The sequence below is a fragment of the Poecilia reticulata genome, linkage group LG2 (genome assembly GCF_000633615.1).
Source record: "Poecilia reticulata strain Guanapo linkage group LG2, Guppy_female_1.0+MT, whole genome shotgun sequence".
NCBI classification, from domain to species: domain Eukaryota; kingdom Metazoa; phylum Chordata; class Actinopteri; order Cyprinodontiformes; family Poeciliidae; genus Poecilia; species Poecilia reticulata.
This window is the reverse complement of record NC_024332.1, coordinates 22,159,843-22,182,681: the sequence shown is the minus strand read 5'-3', so window position 1 is coordinate 22,182,681 and position 22,839 is coordinate 22,159,843. Positions and strand designations below refer to the sequence as shown.

General features: G+C 41.1%; 1 protein-coding gene across 1 annotated transcript in view; it reads right to left on the bottom strand.

Annotated features, from left to right (window-relative positions):
- fer1l6 (fer-1 like family member 6) overlaps nucleotides 1-21,643 on the bottom strand; it is a 24,544-nt gene extending 2,901 nt beyond the window's left edge. The window contains exons 1-39 of the mRNA XM_017309163.1: nucleotides 21,621-21,643; nucleotides 19,383-19,471; nucleotides 18,914-19,016; nucleotides 18,059-18,113; nucleotides 17,773-17,904; nucleotides 17,120-17,182; nucleotides 16,919-16,997; nucleotides 16,637-16,793; nucleotides 16,329-16,515; nucleotides 15,727-15,828; nucleotides 15,532-15,622; nucleotides 15,308-15,425; nucleotides 14,977-15,208; nucleotides 14,537-14,642; nucleotides 14,141-14,363; nucleotides 13,616-13,736; nucleotides 13,219-13,319; nucleotides 12,326-12,428; nucleotides 11,336-11,455; nucleotides 11,096-11,248; nucleotides 10,809-10,980; nucleotides 10,032-10,156; nucleotides 9,750-9,884; nucleotides 9,514-9,663; nucleotides 8,877-8,984; nucleotides 8,735-8,797; nucleotides 8,475-8,573; nucleotides 7,900-8,119; nucleotides 6,888-7,018; nucleotides 6,683-6,802; nucleotides 6,540-6,597; nucleotides 5,255-5,299; nucleotides 4,707-4,804; nucleotides 4,115-4,243; nucleotides 3,893-4,033; nucleotides 3,694-3,821; nucleotides 3,450-3,620; nucleotides 2,487-2,641; nucleotides 1,209-1,351 (exon numbers count right to left, since the gene is read on the bottom strand). Coding sequence (XP_017164652.1) covers nucleotides 1,209-1,351; nucleotides 2,487-2,641; nucleotides 3,450-3,620; nucleotides 3,694-3,821; nucleotides 3,893-4,033; nucleotides 4,115-4,243; nucleotides 4,707-4,804; nucleotides 5,255-5,299; nucleotides 6,540-6,597; nucleotides 6,683-6,802; nucleotides 6,888-7,018; nucleotides 7,900-8,119; nucleotides 8,475-8,573; nucleotides 8,735-8,797; nucleotides 8,877-8,984; nucleotides 9,514-9,663; nucleotides 9,750-9,884; nucleotides 10,032-10,156; nucleotides 10,809-10,980; nucleotides 11,096-11,248; nucleotides 11,336-11,455; nucleotides 12,326-12,428; nucleotides 13,219-13,319; nucleotides 13,616-13,736; nucleotides 14,141-14,363; nucleotides 14,537-14,642; nucleotides 14,977-15,208; nucleotides 15,308-15,425; nucleotides 15,532-15,622; nucleotides 15,727-15,828; nucleotides 16,329-16,515; nucleotides 16,637-16,793; nucleotides 16,919-16,997; nucleotides 17,120-17,182; nucleotides 17,773-17,904; nucleotides 18,059-18,113; nucleotides 18,914-19,016; nucleotides 19,383-19,471; nucleotides 21,621-21,637 — 4,743 coding nt within the window. The 5' untranslated portion in view covers nucleotides 21,638-21,643. The remainder of the gene's footprint in view (nucleotides 1-1,208; nucleotides 1,352-2,486; nucleotides 2,642-3,449; nucleotides 3,621-3,693; nucleotides 3,822-3,892; nucleotides 4,034-4,114; nucleotides 4,244-4,706; nucleotides 4,805-5,254; nucleotides 5,300-6,539; nucleotides 6,598-6,682; nucleotides 6,803-6,887; nucleotides 7,019-7,899; nucleotides 8,120-8,474; nucleotides 8,574-8,734; nucleotides 8,798-8,876; nucleotides 8,985-9,513; nucleotides 9,664-9,749; nucleotides 9,885-10,031; nucleotides 10,157-10,808; nucleotides 10,981-11,095; nucleotides 11,249-11,335; nucleotides 11,456-12,325; nucleotides 12,429-13,218; nucleotides 13,320-13,615; nucleotides 13,737-14,140; nucleotides 14,364-14,536; nucleotides 14,643-14,976; nucleotides 15,209-15,307; nucleotides 15,426-15,531; nucleotides 15,623-15,726; nucleotides 15,829-16,328; nucleotides 16,516-16,636; nucleotides 16,794-16,918; nucleotides 16,998-17,119; nucleotides 17,183-17,772; nucleotides 17,905-18,058; nucleotides 18,114-18,913; nucleotides 19,017-19,382; nucleotides 19,472-21,620) is intronic.
- Nucleotides 21,644-22,839: the final 1,196 nt, after the last annotated feature.

Sequence of the window (22,839 nt, the reverse complement as noted above, 5' to 3'; positions counted from 1 at the left end):
CTGGCTATCTGGTCAGACAACAACTGAGGTCTGTTTATCAGATATCCATTGACCCAGGGACTGCAGGGTCTGTTTTGGGTTTCTGACTCAGTAAATTGGGATGAGTTGTGTTGAATTTACAGGACAAAAAAACTCCATTATGGATAATCTTTCATAGGTAAGAATAAGAGCAAATGTCCTACACAGCAATAGACCCTTCTCCTGCAGGGTAAGTAGTAGCAAATAGTTGTTAGAATAGCAACAAAGGACTGGCTGACACAGTCTGGACCTGCTGCCTTATTYCAGTTTCAAACATCCATTTATTTCTGTAATATTATAGAGTGGAATATAGAGTAGAAGCTGCAGTCCTTTAAAAGGGATTTTTTTTCAGTATTGTAAATTACCCATTTAAACATGTTTATTGTACTTTTCAGCAATCAGCCAATTACAGTCACAGTCAAACTTGGTTTTAGACCTCACAGCTCCATTTGACTCAGTAGATCAGATCATTATGACGTCCCAATCAGGAGCAAAGCAATGCTCACATTGCCTCTCTCTAGTTGACTTTATGCTACATTTTCTTCTTCTGAAGTTTTGTTTCTTTTGAAGTGCCTCGAGGCTCCACCGTTTTTGGTCCCATCATTTTCCCTTTGCACGCCAAACATGGCTAAATTACRTAAATTACACTCAGATTTACTTACAACTGCACCAACTGAAACCACTAGTATTTGTTTTCTGTTTAATAAACCATCTCTCTTAATCTGAAGAAATGTCTGATGGCATAAACTGTGATGGTCGATTCATGACATCCAGGTTGAGAAGCACATTAATACAGAAATGATACATAGTTTTCTAGGATAGCATTCTTTYATCTCGGTTGAAATCCTATTTTTTCCACCCACTTTTCAAGCCAATCTAACTTGTCAATTGTACTTTAAACTATTGGTGCTAGTGAGACAGCTGGACTATTGCTGACTGAATATTTTCGCCTTTTTGAATAGAATCTTTCATTTGTTTTCTCATGTGCAGCAGCTGGTTTTGCATAAAGTGAATAGCAAATATTTATTTAGAATTTTTTCACATTTTGTCACATCACAACCACAAATCACTGCTTTTTATACGACAGACCAAAACAAAGTAGTGCATAATTGTGATATAAAAACATGTTGAAAAGTGATGTGAATATCAAGCACCCGCATTCTACAAAAAACTCATTTGATTTGATGTACCTGATCCATTCCAGGCCGGGCCTTGTTGTACAGAGTTCTGGTCTCGATGTGTTCTGGTACCAGTTTGCATCCCACAGCTGGGATCTCTGCCCAGCGGTGCAGGACCTTCAGAGACAGGTGCTCATACGACTCCACCGGCTCGTCTACGGCGTGGACAAAAGCACACAATTACATGCACACGGTGGCAGCAGATCTATCGTCCTTTACAACATACTATATTACCAAAAGAATTCACTCACTCATCCAAATGACGGAATTCAGGAATTCTAATCACTTCAACGTCTACAGGCGTATAAAATCCAGCACCTAGGCATGCAGGATGCTTCTAAAGATATTTGGAAATGATTGGATTGACCTCAGGAGCTGAGCGAGTTCCAGCACATGGCATCATGGATTTTGTTGCTACCAAATAACCAGCAGTCAGCTGTTTGGGGTGTTATTACAAAGTGATTGGAAACTTGCCCAGAGTCTTAACCACAACTCAACAGAAGAAATGTGTTACGAATTAGAGAAGACTATGAATCAGGCTATTTTCTCCAACAGCTACATTTAAAAAATTCCCATAAACACATTTGTGGGCCATTTGCAAAGTTCCAAAGCAAACTTTTGACAATGCARTACATCAGAGCAATACTGGTGAAAGATGAGATGCTGGTAAATATTGTGCACAACACCAGGGTGCCTAATGAAGAGGACTTTGTTATGCTAGGTGTAATTGYTTCTTGTGGATTTTTCTTCATAATGTCTTTAGTTGAGACWTTTGTCCCCTCTGCTTCTGGATGCTGTGCAGCTGGAAGGATTTTTCCTCTTTCTTTTAACCTACAGACAGCTGTATGGTGCATAACCGTGGCAACGGTACTCATAGAAGTTTTGTTTTTACAACCAGAAGAAGACGATTAGAATCCAAAAAGCTCAAAAACAGTCAAATCTGAACTCTGACCCCAAATCCCAAAGCTGAGCTAAAACAGAGGCTGCAGTAGTTTAATCCATCTCTTCTATCATCATCATGGGTGAGGTTCATATCCAACAACTCCATCTGTCTGCCCGGCTTCTGACCAAACAGCCAGACATGAAAAAAAAAACACATTAAAAGGAAGACTTTGAAGGTACTTGGATTTTATGACTGACAACATTTAAACTTCCTTTGGGATGAATAAAAAACTTTTGAATTGAATGAAAACATTTCTCTTCCAGCGAACACAGCAGCAATTCCTCAAATTCACAGATGACGTCTAAGTCCATCTCAAAACATCCAGAACTTGTGTGAGTCGTCTTTACCGTCGTGCATGTAGAGAGTCTTCCCTGTGAAGACTTTGTCAGCCACGATGATGCGTCCTGGACTGAAATGAGGACCGTCCACTCCGTTGTCTCTGCACATTTTTGCCAGCAGCTCTGATGGCTTCAGGCAGTCTCTCCAGGCATTGTAACCCCCTCTGCGGTCAAAGAGAGGCACTCAGTCACTCACAGCAAGATTTAATTCAGTGACTTGAAAAGGCTTTCAATCATCTTGAACATCCGCCACGTACCGACACATGACCACTGATGTTTTCTGAGGATTTTTACGTGACAGGCCAACACAAAGTAGAACCTTGGGATACATTTTAAAAGTAGCTTAAACGTGACATGCCTTTTGTATTCAGTCAATTTCTAAAACCATCTTTCATTTTAATCACAGCTGAAAGTCTTTCAGATTTATTTTTAGAGCTTACCATATTTATACATCTAATCACTGAGATGTTTGCCCAGTTTTTGCAAAACAGCTGTGGTTGTTAACTGAAGGGTCACTGCAACACATGCATGTGCTTTTGGTCCAAACTGCTTCATTTTGCTCTGGCTGTWTGTTTAGTCACATTGCTGTGTTGGAAAGTGAATGTCCATTCTAGTCTGAGACCTGCTGCAGYGYCTAACAGGTTTTCTTCCTTTCTTCTACTCCTTTCTTCTGATCACTCACTTTTATGACTTCCTTCTTTTATCTCCACCAGAAATATCTGATTTATTAAGTGTGTGGCTAATRGTTGTCCTGTCCATGTATTCTCCTACCTGAGCTGTGCATCTGTGCAGCTCCTCCAGAGTCACCATGGATCTCCTGGTTGCTCTATGGTTAATGTTCTCCCTGCCTGGCCTGTCAGATTAGGTGGACAGCTACATCTCCGTATTTGTACCGTACTCTACTGGGCTCTAGGTAACACTCCGAACTAAACTCCCCCCAGAYTGAACACATAGGAAAGCACCTGAACTTACAGACTGTACTCGCTAGGGAGTCCACATGTAGCTCTGTGCCTGCTGTAAAAGCGGTTCTCCAGATCAATGCGAGTCTCTCCAATCAGGTCGTCGCCTCCCACCAGGTCATAGTCATAAATGAGCAACGACAGCAGAGACTCCTGAGGAAACGTGGCCTGCATTTCAAAGGACCTGGAGGAGAGAGCCGTCTCAGAGCACGAATCCACTGGACAACGTTCAGACGTTCAACAGATCAGTCGCGTACCGTCCAAAAACAGGGTTCAGCTGTTTTGGTATGTAGTTATCTCTGTCTTTGATTTCATTTTTCCCAAGGCGAAGAAAAATGTAAGGGTCGGCCTTCCCATCTGGGTCGGCTGGATGCAGGTTGGATGCCTGGGGAGACGGCAGGGATCTAAAGCTCTATGTCATTTAAAAAACAAAGAGCAGAACGGAGCTGGACTCACAGAGACGATGTAAACCCGGATGAGAACTTGGACTGAAGTGTTTGGGGGGATTCCTCTGTTCACCCTGTAGTGGCCTGTGTCCACGACATCTTCCCCATCCTCTTCGTCTTCATCACTTAGCTTATAGAGGCAGAATCGACCCTAAATGAGCAGAATAAAAAATAAATAGATTAACATGTATTTTAATCCATGTCTCACAGCAGCACCTGTAGAGGAACTCACCTTAAACTTCCCAACAAACCTCTCATCAGACGTACCCTCGTCCTCATTGGCCTTCCCCCTGAACAGCTCGTATGTGCTGACCCAATCATCAAATGGACCAAACTCTGCCTCCAGCTCYTTACTGTACAGCTGCACAGACCAGATCACAACCACAAACGGTAAGAAAGAAACCTACGGTTTTATGTTTCAGGACCTGAAATCTATTATTATACACAAACCAACAGACAGAGGAACAGTTTTTACCCAGCATTCAACAGGGCAATGTCGAATGCTGCCAAGTGGTCAATTTGACCTTGTCCAGTTTTTTATGTCTCTTAGTTTTCCGTTATTTTTTTAATCAATGTTTCATTGTTACAATAACAACAAAGACTAAAAAGAATAAATAATGAGCGTGGTACATCCATTGCTTTGAGGTGTTTATGTGCTGCAGATACATGCACTATGCATTCAAATTCAATGGAACAAAAAACTTTTATTTCTATTGATGACCTAGTATTGTGTTAAAAAAGTTTTCTTTGGTATATTGTAAGTTTATTGGTATTCTAAGCATAAACTAAAGACTAACTTGGTGCTTATGTCCTTGGTGTTTTACCTTAAGTGTTGCGATTTTAGTAGGCAAGACATAGCTGAGCTCCAGTGTCTCCTTTCCTTTCTGTTTCTTCTTCTTGTCTCCATCTGATTGGCTGCTGACTGTGGCAGAGCACACAGGATGTGTTGGGTGACAAACACTGACGCAGAACACAGCAACACACACGACGACGTGCACACATGCATAAAGCCTCATTCACAGACTTGCCAGTCATGTGTCAGAGTTTACACAATCCACCGCCACTGTTCAAGTGGAAGAACAAACCAGTTTTTTTTTTTAATTCATCATGTGCACAACTCTGCCCACATGCAGATTGTTCAGTGACAGAACCACATCCAGTACATTCACATTCATAGTGCAACGGCCAAAGGCCTTGGGTGTCTACATGTGTCTGCAGCGGTACCATGGAAACCAAAAAGATTCAGTCAGTCCCCAAATCCTGCAGATGTCATTCAGTGACCAAGCAGAAGATTTCTCCCCAGGAAGTGAACAAAGCCAGATGCTGGATATGCATAACAAGAACTCCTCCTACTGCACGTCTAAGTCCTTACCCAGAGAGTCTACTCCATCGCTGAGCAAGCTGTGGTATGGTGAAGCTGCAATGCACAACAGTGTGGGTCAGGGGACCTCATCAGATATCATGAGGTTAAAAATATGATATTCTAAATGAAACCGTGTCATTGAAGAAATGCTTCCATTCATTTTTTTTGTTGTTATTCTTAAATGATCCAAAATGTGTAGCCTCTCTAGTCTCTTGGCTGCTGCTGAGGAAATGAGCTTGTGAAGCAGTAAAACGTCATTTAAAGCTGCAGAATGGAACTTTTATCATTTTATTTACATATTTATTTACATATTTTTGCTGAAACTGACAGTTTCTTATTAAATTATGTTTTACTATGTTCTGGCCGGATAATTATTTGTGTTATGCAACGCTGAGCCGTTGATGAATGCTAACGTGCAATTAGCAGCTGTGGAGAGAGAAGAGCCCTCATTAAAATCATACCTGGAGTGTTGATTTGATTATTTCATGCATGGTTTAGAAATCCTTGAATCTCCTATTTGGGTTTGTAAAACTCTCGGGAGAATCAAGCACCACTTTCCACATTGCAGCTCCTCCTGGGAACTGCAGCTTCCAAGGCAAGCTTTCACCTTACAGAGTCCACCTCCCTCCCAACTCACCCACTCAGCTCCTTCAAACTAGCAGCAGCAGCGATTAGCAAACACCGGGTGGAACCGCACATCTGCAGGGCTCATTCTGTGAACCTCATTCCAGTGCTCCCACAAACGCTTGTAAACACTAAATAGAGCAATGTTAATGTGATGATTGCTGAAAGCAGAGTGTCAGAAAGAGCAGGGGCTTCTTAAAGAGACAGTGGCCCAATTTCAAGCTGTTAAATTGCAATGTCTAATTTTTTTAAGTTATGTTTTAGCATTTGTTTAGGTCACAGTTACTTGATAGTGCTATAAAACTATACTCTATGGCTGGAAAACACATAATACTGCCCCCTTAGTAAATTAACGTGATTAATTGATTGACAACATTTTTTTAGTATTAAAAAATGATCTGTGTGGTACAGGCAAACCCTATGTCTGTTACACAGTGTTCTCTTCAGTGTTGCCTACAGCAGGAGAGAGAATCATTTGTGAGTCTTGGTAACAGTCAGAAGACCAGTGGACCAAAGCATGATGTCAAAATGGCCTAACAGATTTCTGGAGACCAAACAGTACATGCTACTTATATGAGCCACCTAAGAGCTTTCATTAACAGGAGGATTTAAATATTTTGGACCTGGCAACATAAAACAAAGATACTGATAGTGGATGAGAATTTCTTACCTTTGTCAAACACTTTGTCAAACACACTAGGTAGTTGGAAGCTGTCCTTCTGTTTAGCCTGGAATAAACACAGGCAGCTCAAATGGACATCTCTTAAAATGATTCGATTAATGCTTCTGCACAAACCTGGCGGTCAGAGTCACCTGTTTGTCCACAGAAGCGTAGTATTTGGACCACCAGTCAATGACGGACTCTGCAGACTCGTCAGCGATGGTTCGCCTCCTCCTCTTGGTGGACCGGTGGATGCTCTTTGAGCTCCTCTCCTGTTTGAAAAATATTCAGAAAGGATCGATATTGGAGCTGGCGCCAAGTAATGTGACCACTTGTTCTTTTGCATGTGAATTTTACCCTTTTCTTCTTGGGTTGTGACTTTGGTGTGGGCGGAGCTGGAAGCGGCGCTTCATCCTCCACAGTAATGAGGAAGTCCTGGTTAGTTAGGGTCACAGTTGAACGGGTCTCCATAGCTTCCTGAGACAGCCCTGCCAACCACAGTTCAGTTCACTTCTATTTCTACACCACACAATTACAACAAATGCCATCTCAACACACTTAATGCAAGCACTTATATTGGTCGACTCAATTCAAGTCCATGCAGTCAAGCACAATGGTTCTCACTGTGGTTCAGTTCAGCTCCAAAGCCTTAGAAATGGCGTCATAAGCCTCCGTAGGCTGATAGGCTTTCATGACCGTTTCTCAGCTGCTCTTTAATTTCTTTAGACTGAATCGTGATGCTTTGCATGTTTAGATTTTTTTCAGTCATTTGGTTTTGCTGCTCCTCTTTAAATCTCTGTCCAGGCGTCTGGTCAGAAAGCCGGGCAGAGAGATGTTTGGATATTGTTCTGACTCAATATGATGGGTAGAAGAAACTTCCTCATTCTCTCTCTGGGTTTACTTAACTAAAACTGGACCGAATAGGGTTCTCTTAGCATGAATGAATGAGTGAATGAATTTATTAATCTTGTTTTGAATGAAAGCTGATTTGAAAAACCACCAAAACTACAAGTGTAAGTGGTGAAGGAGCAGCATTTATCTAAATCTTTTTGCCTCTTTTCTGATCAAATTTGGGTCATTTTTGGTCCTGTTGAAAAAGTTGAACAGTCATTTTCATAATTGTCTTATTTTTATTTACCTTTGTAGTCATTTTTGGATACTTGTGATTTTTTTATTATTTTAAATCGTCTACTCAGTCATGGAGTTTTCTTTGTTTTTATTTAGCATCTTGTCATTGAATGTAAAATCCAAGTTCTTTATCTTTAAAGTGTTACACATGGTGGCCTTTTATCATTGATGGGAAACGATAAAGAATGGACTGCTTTGACAGCTAATAAAAACAGTGCACAAAGTTATAGACAATCATTACCCTTAACACTGTGTGGCTCTGGAGTCAGGGAGGGTCTTGGGGTGTGTGTGACCTCAGGTGGTTTGTGTAGCTGAACTGTGTGAGGGGGAGCTGGAGTGTACTTGAAGGCCTTGAGGTTGTTGATGATGTGGTTTCCAACCAGTGTGCTGCGGCCAAAGGCCCGCCAGTCAACGACGGTGATGCTGAGAGGAGGATGGAGGTGTTCGTTTTCTGGTAACTCCTGCCACACAACAGAGTGGACAAAGAAATGTAAAGCTCTCAATAAATGTATCCTGTGGACAACGGTACTGCACAGACATCCTGACTGGAGGACCATATCTTCATTGCTAGATCTGTGCACCAGATGGGAACACGGCCCATCTACAGGAGCCACAGTTCTGCTTGGGTTGCAATGGATCAAATTCTTATTTCACTCAGTGACATTAACTTGCTAATTTATATTTGAAAGTGATTTTGTAATTGGAATGTTTTGACATATCGCCCAACACGATGTGTTCCTCCTCGACCAACTAAGTTCTAAAGATCTCCTGCTGTGCTGATATAGCTTATATGTGTTCCAGGTGTGTTGATCTTACCAGCTCTATGGCGTCTAACAGTGTTGTGAAGTTTGGGTTGGATTTGTACTTCTGGATGACTGAGGAGCGCAGAGTTTTACCTGCACACTCTATGAACACCTGGAGAAGACGAACATCTTAAAGTCATTTTTTTCTAAAAGCGTATTCGTTAGGAAAATTTCTGTTTTACATTTAGGAAATACACTAAAAGCAAAAATTATGACAGCAGTGAGATATCTATGTAATTCTGATTCCCTTAAAAGTACGTGAGTTTCTCAGACCTGTGGCCGATCAACAGACAGGAGCTGAACCTTCTTTAGCTCCCTCAGTCCCCAGAACAAAACCTAATGGGAAATATCAACATCTGTTTTAAAAGGACATCCTGAAGATCCTCTCAACCACTTGTGATTAAAGCAGACAAACCTCCAGCCTGTAGGTGCTGAGAACTGGCCTGATGTTGGCAGGAACAGTATAAATGCCTCCTTCCTGTTCTTCTAACTCTGGCAGACTCATCTGGCCAAACTCAGAAATCTAGAAGATGGAAAAATTCATTCTGGATTAGCGTGATCCCAATGGTGTGAGTCAGTTACCTCTGTTGAAGTTTTAAACAGCTAAAGAGTTTTAAAATACAATATATATGTATATGGTCTCAAGTTCTGTCTACAGCTGCATTTCCATTAACCTTAAAATTGCGCAAATTGAAATTACAAAAAAAAAAAAATTCCCTTAAAGGAAAAATACATTTGTTGATCAAAGGTTGTAGCACTGGAATGAGGTGATTTACTTTTTTGGCTGCATTGAAATAGATGTATTTTGTCACCGTCTGGAGTCGCTGACCTTTCCTGTATCCTCTTGGGACAACTACCAGTCTCTACTAAACATTTCTCTTGTTCACAAGAAAGACAGTCAGATGTTTGGCTAATCATGGTGAGAAAACTAAAGGAGTACGGTTCATCGCTGTTATCAAAGGATTTGTTCGTATCCATGGAAATGAGACTCTGCATCACTATTATCACCATTTCATACATCTTTGGCCATGAAAGTGACCGGAGAGGCTAACCTGCAGCAGTTCAAATGCAGCCAGCAGGTCTCCTCCTGACTGGCTGCCACAGTGAAGTGGACTGTACTGCAGAAGAGGGGGGGTGTAGGGTTCAGAGGCCAAGCGCACCTCAGGGACTGCCACCGTGGCTCCCAGGTACTCTGCTTTTCCCTGCACAGAGCACAGAGCAGAGAGGGGTTCAGAGATGGCAGAAACTAAGAGACTCGTCTGAATCGCGTGTCTTGTGGCGGTATTACCAGAGCGTCATCATCGTAGACCTCGACAACAACGTGAGGAGGCTCCTGCTGAATGTGCTGCAGGTCTCCACTCAACAGAAGGGAGCTCATTGGCAAACAATGGTTCCATGTAGGACTGAGAGTCTGACTGATGATCTGACAACACACGCAAAACAAGAAGAACAGAAATACCGCAACAAACGCTTCAGTTTGGTTTGATTTTTAAAGTGTTTTAAGTCAGCTTGCCATGAAAACCCCAGTCATGTGAGCCGGGTCCAACAGTACATGTAAACACACACTTACATTGGTGGTTTGGCTGTGTGAGAGAAACGTGACTCGCGCAAATGGGTCGGACAGTCCCGTGTTGTCTGCGGCGATCAGACCTCGAGCCTGATACATGTGGCACCGCAGCTGGAACTTGTGCTGCTCTGCAGAAACAAAGCACAGCAGGTCCAACCACAAGCTCTGCGATGCTCCGACATTCATCTGATGAAGCTCTTAGAGCAAACAAGAAACCTCCAAGCTGTGCTACCTGATCACGTGTAGCCAAAGTCACCAAAAAAGCAATAATCACGTAGGTGATGCAGAAATCAATCAATGCTAACAGAGTTTTTAAGATCATAGAAATTCATATCTTAGTTTTTTCTTGCTCGTCGGAGGTCACACCGTGTGTAAGGGTTTATTCAGCACAAATTAAGGTTAAAATTAAAGTTTCAAGCATGATGTGTGGAAGTGACATCAGTGGCGTATGGTGTGTACGAGTGGGGGATTTAAATGAAGTGTTGGAATGTGTGATTAAAAGACAGATATTTGTTGAGCAGAGCAGAGAGGAGTGAGTTGGTAATCAGTGGTTTGAAAGCCTCAGTAGGTCCTCAGTTTAAATTAGTAAAGGAAAGTGAAAACTCCAACCTAAACCTAAGGGTTGTGACAGACCAGAACTACAGCGAGGTTTCTGGCATTCTCTGTATTTTTCTTGCTTAATGGGACCAAGAACTCTGACTTCTGTCTGCTGCATTCAGCTAGAAGAAATTCTGATCAATCTACTATTAAACAATGGACATAAAGGTGCTTCTTCCTCACCCATGCAAAGCAGGTAAGAAGGAGGGCTGTTGGTGTCGGCGCCCTCTGTGTCTGGTCTGTGTCCTGCAGGCAGGTCATCCAGCATATGGCTGGAGTCTGAGCAAGCTCCAAACCACAGGTACACATCCAACTTGGCTTGGACTGACAATGCTGCAGGCCGCTTCCCTGGAGGCTGCACACACACGCACACACACAAATACAGAATGTTTATTTATTTATTTTTTTATTTATTTTTCCCTACCAGTGGTGCAACAATTAAAGGAGCAGTGCACTATGCATGTTCTAACCTTCAGAAACAGCGTTACTATCTTCCCACAGAGAATTCCTCTGGCCTCCCGGTTGCTGGAGTAAAGCAGGTCTCTGGTTCGAAGTCTGGCGTAAGCAACACGTTTGTTATTGCTTAGCAACCACACAAACATGTCTGGGACTGTGTGTTGGGGCTGCAATGTGAGGATGTGTATGTGATCAAGAAAGGTTAGGACACCACGGTAAACATATCAGTCAGACGCTGTTAAAACTTTTCTCACCTCCTCCACGAGGAAGCGTAGTTTTTGCTCAAGCTTAGTTGCTTCTTGTAGCATTTCTTTCACTCCTCTCGCTGCTGTTTTCCTGCCTCCCAGCATCTCAGCCTCTCCTACCATGCTCTCCTGCAACACGCATGCATGTATGTGCTGAGCTCTACTAATGCTTTGCCAAAACACTTTGCTGGAGAACACAGAGTAAGTCCACACTCACCTACTGTCCAATAAAACATTTCTTTAGAGCTACTAAAGTCATACTTATTTCGTCTGACCGCAACAGAAGAACAAATTAATAGACCCTTTATTTTGCTCTGAACTCCTGTTCAGGTGCCAAATGGCCCATTGCAAATGGTAAACGTAAGACATGGAGGATATCCTGAAAGATCTCCAGAGAGCCAGCATAAAGTGACCTTTTCATTGATTACTGTAGCTGGAGACAGTATTGAGTAGTTGGTCAAATAAATTGGCAACTTCAGTTGATTTTCTGCAACATACGTTTTTGAAAACAATATTGGAAAATGGTTCGAAAATGACCAGCTATTTGAACTCGAGCACAGACATACCACATCAAATATTCATGTTACTGTACCATGACTGCAGCTCTGGAAAAAATAAAAAAGGCCACTGCAGATTTCTTTCATGTATCCGTACATAATAGTTTATTTATTGCCTCTACCAGGAGGGGGCACTCAACTGAGCCTGTTATCTGCACACTAGAGAGACTACTCTCTAACTGGGCTACAAAAGTAATTAAGCAATCAATACTCCGAGTGTATTCTAAATGAAATATTTAACAGTAGAAAATAAAAACAAGACTTGAAGAAATCTGTAAGAGGGGGGATGAGTGTTTTCCATGACCGTATATGTGTTAAATCCTAATCATTAATCAGATGTTGAATTAAAAAGGTATGATTCTGGCATCAGTCGATTAAATCTCAAAGATTCTTCAATGATATCTAGATGAACCTTCCCCCCACCAGGTGCTGTCAGCCTCACCAGCTCTTGTTTGCACATGGTCAGACGTTTCTTGTCCAGGATTGTCAGGTAGCTGCTCTTCAGCTCTGCCTTCAGTTTGGCCTCCGCAGCGGCAATAAAATTCCTGTAAAACGCACAACGCATCTTAAAGAGCAGAACAAAACTCCTCCACGATGATACTAGAAACAAATAAAAAATTAAACAAAACTTTTGGTTGTGACAGCTACAGGTGGTTTGCTTGTTGATTAACTGCATGAATGTTGTAAGAAAGGCGCCTGATTGTCGTGTTTTAATTAGTGGTGGAGCGACAGCAGTAAGCAGTGAAGGAAATAGCAACAATGATGGTGAATAAAGATTTGGTTGAGCTTAGAGTTACATTAACCCAAATCATTGCCATACACTGGTAATGACTAGGGTTGAAAAATGCAGTAGCATAAATGAATTGACGTCAATGCAAAAGTCCTAAAATGGGTAAAAATACAAACTTATCTGGTGATGCTTTGCCCAGGAGTAAATTGAAAGGCTGGAAGTGAATTTAATGTTATACGAATTGTAATGTGGGAATAAAATGAGTATTAAAGTTGCTCCTCTCCTCACTGTCATTTCTGTACTAAAGACAGTCAGCACTTTCACACAGTGGTTCCATTATAATTTGAGGTCTTTGGACACGACTGTAAAAAATATCACCAACATCTGATAATGTTTTTTCTTTGATACCTGCCAGGTGTGGAAATTTGCAGGTTACAAATTGAAATCTCTGAGCGTAATTTTAGAAACATTTAGATCATGTTGAACAATAAATGAATAGGTAAACTCTGCTATCCCAACATGGTGGATGAACATAATGAAATGATTCGTTGCTCCAAGCCTCAGACGCTCGGCTGCTGGAGCAGAAAGAGCTCTGCCGGATTTACCTGGCATCCAAACAAAAATCTCTGAGCGCTGTCCTTAAAGCTGCCTCAGCCGCTGGGTCCAACTTCTTATGAAGGTCTGCAGCAACACACACACCCTCCTCCTGTAGGGCACAACGACAGAGAATAATCACAACAAGTAGACTGCTGGATTTAAAACACTGCAGTTTTCAGAAATTGATAACCCTTCCAGAACAGTTGATGCAGCCGCTTCTTTATTTTGGGTGTATTTATGAAGTTAAGATAAGGGCTGGGCCGTAGAAATAAATGAAAAATGAATGGAAGTCAAAGCAAAGACCTTGTGAAGCTAGAAAAACATCCTGTGTGCGTGCGTGCGTGCGTGCGTGCGTGCGTGCGTGTGTGTGTGGAGGCGTGCACGTGTGTATGTGTTTCCACTTACAAACAGCACAGCGATATTTTCCAGCATGTTGGAGTTGTAGAGCCGGTAGGTTCTGTCCTCCCAGGAGCTCACAACACTGGCACAGGGTTTCTTCTTCTCCAGGGGCAAATACATGTAGTGTCTGAACAGAACCACACACAGGCATGAAGCAGAGCTGAGATGAACGGCTGACTGATGTGCAGTCCACTGAATACATATTCTACATCCTGTGAGGGGCCCAGGGTTACAGTTTGCTTTGATGACAGTAACAAATGATGGTCAGCCACAAATCCACTTGAGGAGCTGGCAAAGCTCGATTCTTATTTGTCCTCCTTGTCAGTTTTTTATCGTGTCCAGGATGAAGGAAAATCTTGAGAAAAAGATTTTCTAATTTGTTGAAATTGTAGAAGAAGCAAATGAGTCTGTTCGTATGATTTAAGCAGGAACCCCAATTGAAGCTCACTTAAGAAGCAGTCTATCAAGCAGCATGGATGAACTGCAGAAGACAATCTCAACTGTTGAGCAGCACATTCAAGTGAAACCCACCTGTTTCCCTCGACAATGAGTGGTTTCTCTGGAGGTGTGGCGGATTTTGAGGCTCCGCACGAATCAGAGGGATCTCTGGGGAGGAGCGATGAGGACGGGACGGTGAGGGAGGAGCCAAAAATATCACTGCTGTCCGGGAGGTCCAGCACCTTTCTCCTCCGAGTCACTGCAGGACTGGCAGCACTTGGTTGGACCGAAGACTCCAAGACATTGCCATGGTTACCTGAAACAAGACGCACAAGTAAACCCAACATGTCAATGCTCACCCCGGCAGTGTTACAACTGAGAAATAATCAACTGAATACCAGTTTGTTTTGTTTTTGCCTCAACTATATATTACATTGGAGAGAAAAAAGACTTGTATTTTGTTTTCTGAGAGGTTTTGTCGTGACTCACCGAGGGAGAACTCAAAGCTGATGGGTTTGTCTCCAATCTTACGGTCGATCATGGTGGCCTCAAACAAAGCACCAAAAAGCAGGAAGGTCTCATCATCTTCAGCTGGCTGGACATAGAATCAGAAGGACTTGCTCAGTTTAAATAACAATATTCACACTGATGCATGATGAAGTAAATCTAAGCAAGACGAAAGATTATGCATGCCTAATTTCATTTTTTTTTTAAAATTAGGGTCAAAATGTGAGTTTTGACCCTAATTAACTGCCTTTTTATCTAAGAGGTTTTATAAAAAGTTTTTAAGCTATAGGACCTGGTCCACTCAATATGGAGCTTCATCAATTAACTTATAGTAATTAATTGCAGTGCTGCTTTAGTACAATTTCATTTTGCTGCTTTTAAATAAGCATCTTTTTTGGAACAACCAGAAGGTTTTTTCTCACCACCGGAGGAGGATCAACAGGTAGGACCTCGGCTGCTCCTGCTTTTCCTTTGTCGTCATCAGCTGCCCCTGCACCTCCTCCTGCTCCGCCTCCAGCAGAAGACTTAGCATCCTTCCCACCAGCTTTTCCTGCTTTTGCGTCTTTGACAGGTTTAATCATCCGACTGAGTTTGGAGTCTGAGCCTGTGCCCCCAGACAGGATCTCTACTGTCAGTTCTAAGTAGACCCTGCCCCTAAAATCACAAGCACACAGACCAGGGCATATAAATCAGGTACAAGAAGGCACTTTCTTTTAGTTGCAATATGAAGAAGTATCATATCTTTCTATGAACCTGAAGGAGACTCCCTCGCCGATGCCCTCATTGAGTTCCCCTGTGTCATCGCCCAAAGAGAAGTTTCGAGCTGAGCCGTACAGATTGATCCAAGCAGGACCGAAAGTTGGTAAAAACCCTAAGAACATGAAATAAACAGGGGGAAAAAAAAAACCTTATCATGATTAAACACTTATATTTCCTTTCAACCTTCAGACCTGCTCTAGACCTTCATTTCTTCTCACCTTTGTCTCCATCTTGTTCATTGGAGATGCGCCGTAGGTCAAAGTAATGGGTTCCTATGGCAACATCATTCATGCTCCCCTCATCCCAGACCTTAAAGGAAAATGTATATAAGATTATAGGGAATTTCTACCTGCAAACACTTAAATTCTTCTTTTCAGAACTGTAAATCAGTCAGCGGTATCGAGCTGTCAGACCTGGATCTTTAATCTCTGACACAGAGGAGGAAACATCTCAGTGAAGACAATCTGCTCGTTCCACACGGGGTCTGCCGAAGACTTCTGGGTGGATGTGCGACCCTGAGACAAACGCGACTACAGTGATCGCTGTTTTTCATTGAGACATAAGTATACCATGACTGCAACCATCTTTCATTCTGAAGCCATGCTTTACAGATAATATTGTAAAACAAGAAGTTGCTACTTCCTGAACTCAACTGGTTCGTTTCGTATAATCTGGAGCACCTGCAACTATGACCTGCGTGTGGATTAGTTATGGGATTAAATGTCGTAACTTTCTACTTGTGTTGACCCTGTTTCATAGAGTCAAAGCATCTATGTTGTGACGTTGACTGGGAACTGACTGCCTGCAGACAGAAACCTTTAAAACGTTTTCTTCCACTAACCTGAGGTCTGGTAGCCAAGGTAACGGCTGACCTCAGAAGCCTGAACCATCTTTCAACAAAGAGAAGCAGTGGCTCTGAGTCCAACTGCCCCAAACATGGACCTTGACTCACACTCACGTCTCAATTCAAGATGGCTACAGCTGAACATTTAAATGGAAGCAACATTCAGCTCACCACTTGTTTGAAGAAGCTGACGACGACATATGGATCAATGAGTGCTGTGTTGTCTCCTATAAAGGCCTTCGTGACGTTGGCCATAATGCTGGAGTTGTTCCGAGGGAGGCCTTCGGCTCGGTACACCTTCACACAGAAACGGGCCCATGGCCGTTCAGAGGGAAGCCCCTCTGGGATCAGGAGGTTCCTGATGACAGACAACATTATTCCAAACCAGTCAAACAACACAGTTAATCTCCAAAGGCAGCATGTAGCATTCGGCCTGCAGTGTGTCTAAAACTGCACATTAATTCAGAGGTGCTTCATACTTTTCTATCTGTTCTTCAGCATCACTTGCTTTTTGTCCCGGCTGCACGGCGTCACCTTTAGCTGAGACACTGATGTCACATTTAACGTATCCTTTGACACCAGTGCTAATGTCGCCAGGATTGGTCAACATTGCCCACTTATTGACAAACTGGTGACCTGAGAGAGCAAGGCATGAACACAATTATCCAGTTTATCGCTCTACTTTCCATCAGAAGGAACCAACGAGGAAACGTTGTGACGCTCTGCTACAGACTTTCACTGAGTCATAAAACATGACTGACCTGGCTGTTTGTAGACTGTCCAAACGTCCAGTTTAAAGGACCCCACGCAGAACGTCTTCAGCATCTTTGAGTGAACAACCTGCAGAGGACCAAAAAAAAACCACCACTAAATCTACCTATGAATGCAGCAACAAGAGCTGCACCCAAAAATAAATCAGCATTGAAGTGGGAAGTTGCAGGTAGTTTCATGTTATTACCAACCGTCAGCTTGATGACTTTGTCAAAGAAGATCTCTTTATGGGCAAAGAAATCAAAGACGAAGTACTGATGGAGAGAGGACAAATGAGATGAMGCAAAAAAGTTTAAATTATAAAGTATAAGTACTAATGATTACTTAAAGCCCTTATGAAGTTTTTCTAGCAGCCTTTCTAAACATCTCTTTCTTAACTTTAAAAAGAGAAAATGAGAAAAAAGAGAGAAAAAGAAGTTGACATACCAACAGATGAGACAAAATGACAAGAAAAAAAAAGACATAGAGTTCAGCTTCCAAAGTGCCAACACTAAGTAGAGATCTTAAACAGTTTGAGATAACAAAGTATTCAGGGTAGATATTTAAGATGCACATTTTAGAATTGAATATAACTCCTTTACTAATCATCTGACCAATCAACATTCAGCATGCGCAATGAAATAAAGATACTTTCTGGTAAATGTAGTTAGTATCAGGAATATGAGGAATATGCAGTGATGTAATCTAACCAGTAACATAGTTAGCCTACTTAGCCAGCTGTGTTGCATTAATGTGTAGTTTGTGTTGGCAGATCATGAACCAACATGGACGCTCAATCTGACCGACTGATCGCCCCACACGGTTTCTGGAAACCTGCTTTTCAGCTCTAGCTGTTTCACTTCACCTCATTGTAAAATGGAGCGTTTGTTCCTTCCTTGACGGACGTCTGTTTCTTCTCGTCTCCAATCTCAATCACCACACTGGGGTCTATGTTTTCCCCCACCAGCTGTCTGGTTTCTGTGATATTAACGCCAATCTGCGAAACAGAACAAGATTAAGTCATTCATCAGGGTCCAGGTAAGACGGAGTTGATCTGTTTTAGTAGAAAAGGTTTCGTTTTTCTGTTCTGTTTAAGCCGCTGTTGTTGTTGTTGTTGTTGTTGTTGTTGTTGTTGTTGTTGTTGTTGTTACCTGGAAGCTCTCAGGTTTTCCTTCGCTGTCCTGAATGCGAGTTTGAAGTTTGGCTCTGTGGAAATCCACATGAATGTCAAATTCACAGCAGAACCTTTTTTTTTTGTCATCTTGCGGACAAACAGGAAAACAGATGAAACAGAAAACATTCATCCTATCTGAGTTCTCACAATGACGAAGTAAACTAGGCAAATGGCTTCTGATTTACGCGGCATCTTTTAAAACCCGTGAGTAATAATCTGAAAAATATATAATCACGCTTATATGTTGTTAGTACTCTCCAAAGAGGTTCTCCCATGCTGCTTTCTCAGTCATCTTATAACGCTGGAATCACCTCTGCAGCAGGATGTGTCTTTTATCTTGTTACAATATATAACTTATATAGGAGTGAGACATCACTGTCAATGATTTGATCAGCTCAGCTGCAACTTTAAAAAAAATGAAGTTGAGGAGGGTTTTCTGTACAGTAACGTTCAACCTGGGGGCAATTTGGAGGTGTGTGTGCTTCGCCACTGGTATGCTCCAGCGGTGAACCTGCAGCATACCAGCGTGGAAGGCACATGAGTGTGAAGACTTTGTTGTCGTGTCGGTTTACAGATATAGACATAGTCCAAATGCAGCTTTTTATCAGAACAATATCTTTTTCATAGCTTCTGTGTGAATTATTTGAAACATTTCATTTCATTTCATAAACCTGACAATAACTTCCACTTTTGCTTTCTTTCTGCTAGTTGTAACAGGATGCATGATGGTTTGAAATCCTTTTTTGACTGCACCATGACTGAACAATATATTACATAATAAATACACTCAGATATTGTACTCATCAGTTCCACAGTTTGATAACAGTGGTACCTCTTTGTGTTTGGTTTTATTGCTCTTCTAATGAGAGGCTGGTCTTCTGGGGTTTCCCCTTCCTGTACGAGAGATGCATCTGAGGAAGCCTCGACCTCACTGTCTGCACACACACACACACACACACACACACACACACACACACACACACACACACACACACACACACACACACACACACAAAACAAGTAGGACCACAGTACTCAGAAACTCTCAGTAATGAAATACCTTTTTGTTCCATATCAGGAAACGTTACAGATAGTATTTCAGTTTCACAGGAATGGCAGTAACAATCTGTTTTCCTGAAAACTGAAATCACCCATAGCAACCAGGATTGCACACAGTCTCAGCCCGGTGCTGACACATGCTTGTTTGACGAGGGTTTGTCTCACTCCCATGATGACAGGGGACAACTCCTCTGCTTATGATCACAGCTGAGACTCAGTGATGTTTGTTTTCCATGCCTTACCCAGGGCTCCTTTGTTTGCCAGGACCAGGTCAGTGCTGTCTTTCTTCTTCTTCTTCACTTTCAGGCCAAATATCTTCTTTTCCTTCCTGCTAAAGGAACAGCAAGTTTGGCATGCAATCAGTCTCACTTTATGGATTATTTTGTAACTGAGCCATTAAGCATTAAGAAACAGATCCCAAACGTTAGGGGAAAAACAGTAGCTTAAAAATGTGGACAAGTTGTTATGAACTGAAAATGTCTGTGTGAATGAAACTGGTAATAAAATGCTCTCTTTGGAAATCGGTAATAAAAAACAAAACCTATTGCACCTAACCTAAATATATTTTCTGTGGATATAACTTTGTTTATTCTTTTATTGCACTGTGTTCAATAAAGTTAAATTCAAAGTGGATATTTAATTTTTGCTTTGAAATTGAAACTATTTTGAATTTGAATTTTTATGGCCAAAAACAGAAACCGATATTTCAGTTTGTTTTGATTTCCTTATGGTGCTTCAAAAAGTCCAGATTTTATTTATTTATTTATTTATTTATTTATTTTATTTTATTTTATTTTTTTTTTTTCATTTTTCGAGGCAGGTTCCAAATTCTGTGAACAAATGGGATGCACTGTTTGTTCTGTCCATCATTTTCTAGCTGAGGAAATACTGAGGACCTGTTGAGGACGTTCACTGCCTCTCTCCCAGTGACCACTGAAGAAAGGTATCAGGTCCCAAAGCAAAACTTTCCTCTCTGCAAACAGCATGAGGCTGAAACTCACAGTCTCTTTCTGATTGTAAATCAATATGCAAAAAAAACCAACAAATTAACAAACCTATTCTATCGGTTCTTCAATGATATTTCAAGGATTTCGTAAACTTCTTTTTGCATCTTGTAGTCTGTCTTCTTGCTTGGTCAGTCAGACAAGTTCAGAACTTGTCAGAACTTGCTGACAAGTTCTGAACGCACTCCAGTTACTGACCGTTTTCCGTAAAGTGCAAAGGCTGATTTCAGATTCCTTATTTGAGCCTTTCATTAGATTCATTTGTGGCTCCAATCTTCCTTGAAAATATTAATAATAATAATGATGTTGGCTCACCATAATAACATATGAGGTTTAAACTAAGAAAACCCACCGTCAAGATGCATGATGTGTAGGTGATATGATATCCCTGAATGATTTTATCCATTTTAAGTGAGAATAAATGAAGGGGATCCTGATCTATTCATCACCAGCAACTTTATTTATTACTTTACTCAACTGTTTAAAATGTCTTTCTCTCCATTTTCATTGTTTAGTTTTATTACTTCTTGGATTTTATATTACAGTACCAGAGGTTTCCTATTTTTAGTAAATTTGTAAGAATCATTGAGACATAAGTATACCATGACTGCAACCGTCCTTCATTCTGAAGCCATGCTTTACAGATAATATTGTAAAACAAGAAGTTGCTAATTCCTGCACTCAACTGGTTTGTTTTGTATAATCTGGAGCACCTGCAACTATGAGCTGCGTGTAGATTAGTTATGGGATTAAATGTCGTAACTTTCTACCTTTGATCTTCCACACACTTTGTTCCATTGAATTATCATAATAGTCTCTCAAAACAAAACAGGACAAACTAATTGTTAGTTTCAAAGAAATGTGTAAGTATTTATATTTGATTTTACGTCTTTACAGAAACTATTACAGGCAGGTTTTTAGATAATTGCTTCCAGGGTTTCACAAGAATATTTCAACACCTTTCTGACCCATATAAAAGCTTTTGTCTTTTTTTTTTAAAGAAGCAATGAACAAATGTGCAACTTTAAGACTTAATTATATCTAAACGTAACACTGATCAGGGAATCTGAGCTCATTAAAGACTCAACAGCTCAAATAGCTGATTAAATCTAAGACCTTCAGACATATATGCAAAAAAAATAGGATGAAATAACTTAAGAAATGTAAAATTTCTTCGGAAATTCTCAAATATCCCATAAGTGTTGTGGGACGGAATGAACTACAAAACATCAAATGTCTCCATTATGTCCTGCAATGTCACTGTTAAGCAAGCGTGAATTTGAGACGTAAAAGGGGAAATCTAGAGAAATGTAAATAAATATCAAAATAAAATTCCAAAAAGTACAATAAAGTAAATTTTGGCTATGTAGAAAATAAACATCATAAATCTAAAACAGCTTAGTGTAAAACCTAAAGCAACTTTTGCTTATATACGCAATTAATTGCAAATTTGATTACTGAGAGCCAATCTCCTACCTTGGTTTGGGATCCATTGGTTCTCTCAGGACAGATTATATGAAGGTTTTCAGACCTGCTCCAGTTTGACATAAAGTTTAACTGAAAAACAGATCAGCTGATTGGCTGAAGTATTTGTTCAGGGAATGATGATGCTGATGATGTGAAACTGAAGGAACATGCGGTTGGCCCATGCACTGGTTTCAACCCGACACTCTGCATTTTCATTTTCTTTCTTTTCTTTTGTTGAAGCTCGGGGCAGAGCTGTTGGTCAAATCGTCGTTAAAATGGTCATTTCTCATCATAAAGACTTAACTCGTGAGTCTTTAAAAGAGATTTTATTGTTCCATAAGTACTTCAATAACAACAAAGCTCATCAACTGCCATCTGTTTAACAGACTTAACAGATGATAGGAGTGTTTACCCTGTGTGTGTGTGTGTGTGTGTGTGTGTGTGTGTGTGTGTGTGTGTGTGTGTGTGTGTGTGTGTGTGTGTGTGTGTGTGTAGGTAGACTGGTATTCTTGTGACCAGGATGTTTGAAACTGGCAGAGCTAACAACTCCACCCCAGGTAAACAGAACAGCTTGCAGCCTGCAGGCAGAGATCATGAGCAGCCGGGTGGATCACAATCGCCTCAAACTGAAAAATCTTCTCCTTATGTACACTGTGGACATCCAGCAGACATACAGCTGGTTTTCTTGAAGAGCCAAAGTTTTCCACGTGCTTTGAGATTGATTTGAGAGTTAGTGTATTTATATATGCTGATTTAACTCATACTGATGTATTTTAATTTAGTAGATTGTGTGATAGCAACGCTGACATAAAGACAATAAACCGTAACTTCCAGTTCTGCAGCAAAAATGATCAGATTCAAGCATGGACTTTAACTTAAATGATTAAACCCTTAGATCATGGGTTAGGGTTACTTATTTTCTACTCATCTGAGGTAAAAAACTGAGTAGATGGATTTTTATTGATACGAGAAGATTCACACCAAGTCAAAAGGCTAAAAAAATTTTTTGCTAACAAATCTGTACTCTCAAAGATGTACCCGTCTTCTCTTTATTGATTGATAACATAATTAACTAATTCTTTCATTTAAGGTTCCCCGTCCTTTTGAATCGGTTGGAATGGGCCTCGTCAAAAAAACCAAAAAAAAAAAAAACCCGGCTCAAGCAAAGTCAGGACACCAAATACGTGTCCTGAACAGTCATCAATGACTATTTCACCAAGTGGCCACA